At 32.6% G+C, this 6,421-nt stretch overlaps 1 protein-coding gene across 1 annotated transcript; it reads left to right on the top strand.

Moving 5' to 3' along the window:
* The first annotated feature begins 338 nt into the window (after nt 1–338).
* On the top strand, nt 339–3,949 carry LOC149907645 (uncharacterized). The gene is made up of 4 exons (XM_090103377.1): nt 339–495; nt 875–963; nt 1,741–1,998; nt 3,330–3,949. The coding sequence occupies exons 1-4, from the start codon at nt 481–483 to the stop codon at nt 3,550–3,552; spliced, it is 585 nt and encodes a 194-aa protein (XP_089959503.1). The 5' UTR covers nt 339–480; the 3' UTR covers nt 3,553–3,949.
* Nucleotides 3,950–6,421: the final 2,472 nt, after the last annotated feature.

Here is a 6,421-nt window from a genome sequence, read left to right as displayed (position 1 = left end):
GGTTACCCAGGTACCCTAAAAAAATTGTTCTACAATATATGCGAGGACGGAAAATCATTCATAACTCGAATTCACGGAAATAGTTAGGAATTAAGTTACCTACCTATTTTGGTGAATTCGATTTCTAGAATTATCGATACGACAGCGGATTTCCCAGTTACCCCAATAAAATAAGTGACCGGCAATGGTATGCGGGATGATAAAAAATACGTAGGCCGTGCACATGTGTGCGTTACGTAGCTGTAGTGACGTTGTCACACGCGCGAGCTTTCCGCCGAAGATGAGTTGATGTTGCCAATGTATAAAAGCGAAGCGTCGATTTCGAAATCAACACAATGATTTGATATTCTCTAAGGAGTGTACACACGAGTTGGATAGATTTCCGCTAGTGATCGCAACCGTTGCAGTGCACGAGTGAACCTTTGAACTGTAACCGTTTTAGTGATTTTTTGGAAATAATATTTAGTGCGTACCTACAGGATGATTTCGCTAGTGGTAATATATTTTTTGTATTCACAGAAAACTATTTTGTTTTCTATACTTATTTTAAGTTATACTTAATATTTATAAAATATTTTTGTAACTCAATATTTTTATTGTTCGATAAATAAAATAAATTATCTTTGGAATATTTTTTAGATATATTTTAATATCTATATTAAGGTCTACTTTATTTTATAATAATAATGAAGTCTATAATGTAAAATAATTATATTTTTAAAATATTTTACAATATATTCAAAAATGCCTATCGCCTATGCCTATCGTTATAAATTCCAAACAAATTTTAAACTTTATCACTTAGCTAATATAAGACTATTCATTAAAGTACTTAATTGACTCTTAAATCATATATTGTTTGTAATAATTGCAGTGTGTTTTCGCATTCTGCGCCGTAGCAGCCTTCGGCTCGCCTATCGAAGACGGCAGATGGAATCCTTATAAATATGGAGACAGTGGCAAGTAAGTAAATGTCATCATACTATATGTAAATGCTGGTATTTTACATGTAATACCTCTAATACTTATAAAGCAAACGTAGAATACCGAGTGCCACTTTGTATAAATTTACGATCAATTTGATATCGGTTTTAATAAAAATAAAAGACACAATTTTCTTCCTAAAACAATATTCCGTGAACAAAAGGTTACGGTAAAAAGTATAATCTAATATATTTCTAGAAATAGGTGTTAAGATCAGATAGCAGCTGCCAGGGAATGGAGCTTACCGAAAAAATATGTCTTGATATCTTTTTGTCTTTTCTCCTTGGATTTCTTAAAGATATTTCCACTTGGATATAAAGGGCATATCTAAAGCGATCAAATATCTCGGATTATTTATTTTTTATTATTTTCTGAGTATATTGTTTGGTTTTAATGTTATATCTTTATAATTTAATGAGGCTAGAAAATATTTAGAGGTTTCAAAAGCTCAAACGTTTTACTTTCAATAATTTTTGTCTGAGAGAGATTTAGCGGCCACACTCAAGCAGCTGTGATTTTTATTTATTTAGTGTAAATAATTCGACTCTATTACTAGTAATTTTTGAAATCCAATAACAAAAGCTTTGCGACCTAGAAAAATTATTTCTGAAAGTTTTTCGATGTAGTTATTTATTTTCATATCAACGTATTTAATATATAAAAATAAAGCCAACCTACACGCACGAAATATATATTCAAAAACTTAAGCATTGTACCTAATTTTTTTTTAATTTATAATTCGAACTTCCTCCCCAGGTACATACCTACCAACGAAGGTAAATACATCCACATACCAAATCCATACATACACATAGACAACCCGTACGACGGTGGTTATGGTCCATACGCTCATATGTACGAGCCTTATGTCAGCGAAGCGACCCAGGATACCTACCGACTTGTTCTAACGCCGCCTAAGGATATCCCCTTCTATAAGGACGGCTACTATAAGAACAATGGAATCAAGATCATCAGCCAGAAGCACAACTACAAAGAGGATAAATACGACTTCGAGTAAGTATTTTATACGTAAATTACGAAAAGTAAATATAAGTAATTAATATTTGTTCGATTTTCATCATAAATAATAGACCACTAGAGACTTGAAAATAATCCTAACATTTTTAATAAACTCGACATACCATTCACATTCATTTAAAAGTTACCTAAAATACACATTACATTCGCTTAAATTCGTAGCACTTAGCTTTATTGAAAATGCTATTCGTAAAACTGTTAAAAATTCAAAATATCACTAGCACATACAACAAAAATACGAAACAAAGCATTAAATACACATTTTGTATGGAATTAGTGGGAAATAGTTCTTAGTGCAAAATACAATTTAATAAATTTCCGCGCTTTTAAAAATATTTTTGTTATAACGTAGAAACAGCTGTTACATTCGGTACGTATTTTACGAAGTATTGTTTTATAAAATCGTACTATGTTCAAGTTGACACAATTTTCGATAATTTCGACTCGTGATATATTTTCCTTAAAATTGCAACCACTGGCGAGTTATATTTCCGCATAGCTCGTTCATCTTAAGAGGTCATTAATATAATATTAAATATTAATATACACATCAAAACTGGATTAATTTATGATTTCCTTATAACATAAAAATGATGGCATTCTGTTGATTGATAATATGCTCCTATAGCAAAATTATATAAGCATTTACAGGTCATTAATGTGTGTAATATATTTTAGATTTCTAAACAATGCCATCCTTGGTTGAATGCCGAGCTTATCTTGTAGGTTTGGATATTTGCATAAGGCACTATAGCTAAATATTCCGTTATGTTAATTTGTCTAGACGCTGTTCAGTCTCATACAAATCATTAGGTGACATGAACAACAGTAGCAGAAATATTAATCCGGCAGTGTATTAAATCTCCTCGCCAGGAATGTACTTAGTCATATGCAAATAAGTTATTAACCGTGCAAGTTATGATGATAATTAACAAAACACATTTATTTTAATTACTTTATTATGCACCCGGAAATGCAACTCTATCTCCGTAAATATTAAAGCTTTGATAATTTTCTCGCTACGTCAACCGGTGTCCTTGACCGACTGTACAATTCGGCGCTCGTATCGGCTGTGGCGGTCACAGTTCAAATCATTTATATTCATTTACGACACACTTATTGATATTCACACGCCAGAGTATCATTCATATTTGATTAACAATGTAACGTATGATATAACACTGAACTTTACATCAACAGCTGTAGCCATGTATGCGAGAACTCGTTTAAAGGAATTTCTGTTATGTTTCGTCTCGAGCATTAATAGATGTCTATCAGTTAGCTTATTTTTCTTCTTCTCTTTACAGTTTCGAAACTGAGAACAAAATCCGCGCTAAAGAGAACGCGATTTTGAAGAACCCCAACACGATCGACGAAGGAATCGCATCAAAAGGTTTCTACGAATACATCGGGCCTGACGGTTTCATGTACAGAGTTGACTACACTGCCGACGAGAATGGTTTCCGTCCCAAAGTGAAGAGGCTAGAAACTCCGTACTCTGGCAAATGGGTGCTAGAAAAAGTCAACTAAATCAATACCTAAGCACCAAAACGTAAACCTAATACTTTCCTCACTACATGTATCAGTATTTTCAAATAAGTAGACCATGTTTACTCAACTTCACGCATCAATTGAAATTAAAAGCAATGTCACGTACCTCACGAATGTGACATTTCTATGAAGTCAATTCTGAACAAATTATTCATGAACATTATTTATAATTTAAAATTGTAAATCATGAATTATTTTGTTTTTCTAAATTTAGTACAAATTCCTGTCACGATATTATGATGTTCCTCGATGGAGGAAGTTTTTTTGTCTGGTTAGATGTAATATAATTTATATTTTAGATGTAAGGCCTTAGATGTTTCGGATTTAGATACTTATTTATGAAATGTGATAATAAATTTATATTTCCATACTAAAAGTTTTTATTTCTTTAAAAACCTATAAATGTTATTGAACTTTTATTGGCCGATAATCGTATATTATTCTCTCCCTTTATTTACATAAAATATTGGCCCATAAACATTTTTGTGTAACCAGTAACAACGTGTTTATGCATAAAAAAGTTTGTGCAGTATAAACCTTACCTCGTAACTTTTTAATGTCTCTCATCAAATTTTGTTAATCGAGGCTGTAGCCAGTAAAGTTTGGAGACAAAAAAAATAACAGAAACAATACAGAATAGAGTTTAGATAGACAATACATGATAATTGTTATAAAAAAAATTCACATTGACCATTAGGATCCAGTCCTGAAAAGAATGTTTTACAAACCACATGATTTTCCAGAATCTAGAATATTCTAACGCACAAAATGTATGTGCTGATTCAATCCAATTTCGTGATAACAGAACATGCAATATGCATTTAAATATTAAAAGCTCTTAGCCGAAAATAAACGAGAGCCATTGAGCAGCGCAAGATCGTAAAACCATGCGTACTAGGGCACTGGCAAGAATTTCGTTGAAATTGTTTTGGCTCCAGCTTATGAAGGCTTTTACTACGCTAGGTTAGTGGAGACCATTGCCAAGTAGTCGGCGCCGGTTTGACCGACGCAGTGCGATCACACGCGGATGCTGCACTGCGCAGTGCTTGCATTCCGATTATTTCTTCAACTACATATGCCACTGCCAAATAGAACTAACCCGCCAACCCCTTCAACCCCTTAACATTCTATCAAGACGATATGTCGTGTTGACTGCCCGGGTGCAACGACTTTCCAAATATTTTCATACGGGCGTAAAGGTTGTGAGTACATTCGTTAATTTTTAAGACATTAATGGTATCCAAATGCAAATGAGCAGAGTTCGATTACCGTATCAGACCAGTAAGTTGTTATTGCTACTTTGTTACGCGGATTCCAAAAACATCTTTCGACACATTTTGGTATGTTAATTCTATTAGGTACAATAAATTTCTAGTTTAAACATTTTATTATTATTTAAATGTGTTATTTTGTTTAAACAATTAGCATTGAACAGATTGGTAAAGACGAGACTTTTTTATGTGGTATAATTAATTTTTAGTTTAAAATTCAGTCCTTGGCCAATTTATAGTGAAATATTTTAACTACATTACCATGACTAATGTAACATGCCCGAGTATGAATAAATTGATCAGATATAGATTATCGAATTCAGTTTCTAACTATATAAAAATAAAAGAAACATTTTTGAACATGTTATTATATAGAACTAGTTTAAAATCGCTAAACGTCTTTGGTTTAAACACGGATTTTCGTCACCAAACTGATTTGCAAAACCATTTCCTACTCTATTATGACACTTAACCTAACCCATAAAATCAACTGGATTACAGAATATATAATCAATTAAACATTTTATTGGTACAGTGTATAAGAGTTAAAGGAATTTTTCAATGTGTTATATCTTGTTAGTTCAGAGCTTAGAACGATTTAGCGGTTCGAAACGGCCGGAAGAAGAGCGGACGTCGGGGCCTGCTGGCTTAATTGGCTGAAGACCAAGTTTCCAAAAAGAAACCTCCTGCGGAAACGTGATGTGGTTGAGCGAAAAAGGAAAGATTACACTATGTATTTGCGATGAAATAGTTTTCGCTAAATGTGTGAATACTTGGATTCTTAATAGTTGTATATTGTTTAACGTGTGGTAACTGGTACTAGGTTTGACTTCTGCGATTTTTGAATTTTACAAGTTGAAGATAAAGGTTGAAATTAATAAATATTATTCACAGTAAAAAGTGCAAATAAAATAAATGTATCGCACGAATAAATGGCGAATATTTCTAGCGTTGTTTGAATGCATGCAACCCGAATAACAAACTTTATAAATTACTAGTGGTCCGCCCCGGCTTCGCCCGTGGTACATATTTCGCAATAAAAGGTAGCCTATGTCCTTTCTCGGGTATCAAAATATCTCCATACCAAATTTCATGCAAATTGGTTCAGCAGTTTAGGCGTGATTGAGTAACAGACAGACAGACAGACTTACTTTCGCATTTATAATATTAGTAAGGATTATAAAGTTGCAGTTGCACTGGTCTGTTCTGTTCTGACAACTGTTAATGTAATATTCTTGGTAAAAAATTATATATATTATGTTGAATCTATTTTGTAAGATATGTGACTCTTATTGTGTAAATTAAAAATCTTCTTCAACTCAGCCCAGAAGAAGTTAACTGGCAAGGGTTTTATGAATATAGGTTATGAAACAGTTAGTGGTTTTACAGTTTTTAATCAGAATATCTTTGGCAATATACTGTAATAGCCTTCATCGTTCGATTGTAATTATATTACTGTAGGCAGTAACAATTTTAATTAAGTTTTGACATGTTTAATACAAACGCTAAAGTTAAAATTAAGCATCTGTGTTAAAGACTGTTCTTTGGTAATGAAAATCCAAATCAATTATAGGAGT

Source organism: Colias eurytheme, chromosome 6 (genome assembly GCF_061535395.1).
Source record: "Colias eurytheme isolate Ceu_HAF_F1 chromosome 6, ilColEury1 Martin Lab GWU primary, whole genome shotgun sequence".
NCBI classification, from domain to species: domain Eukaryota; kingdom Metazoa; phylum Arthropoda; class Insecta; order Lepidoptera; family Pieridae; genus Colias; species Colias eurytheme.
The sequence above is the reverse complement of the archived record's forward strand: the minus strand, read 5'-3'. Positions and strand labels throughout refer to the sequence as shown.

Bases quoted from the DNA above. Each gene is read 5' to 3' on its own strand.
- LOC149907645 (XM_090103377.1), top strand. The intron at 964-1,740 runs GTAAGTAAATGT...CTTCCTCCCCAG, and splicing joins AAATATGGAGACAGTGGCAA to GTACATACCTACCAACGAAG. The intron at 1,999-3,329 runs GTAAGTATTTTA...TTCTCTTTACAG, and splicing joins GAGGATAAATACGACTTCGA to TTTCGAAACTGAGAACAAAA.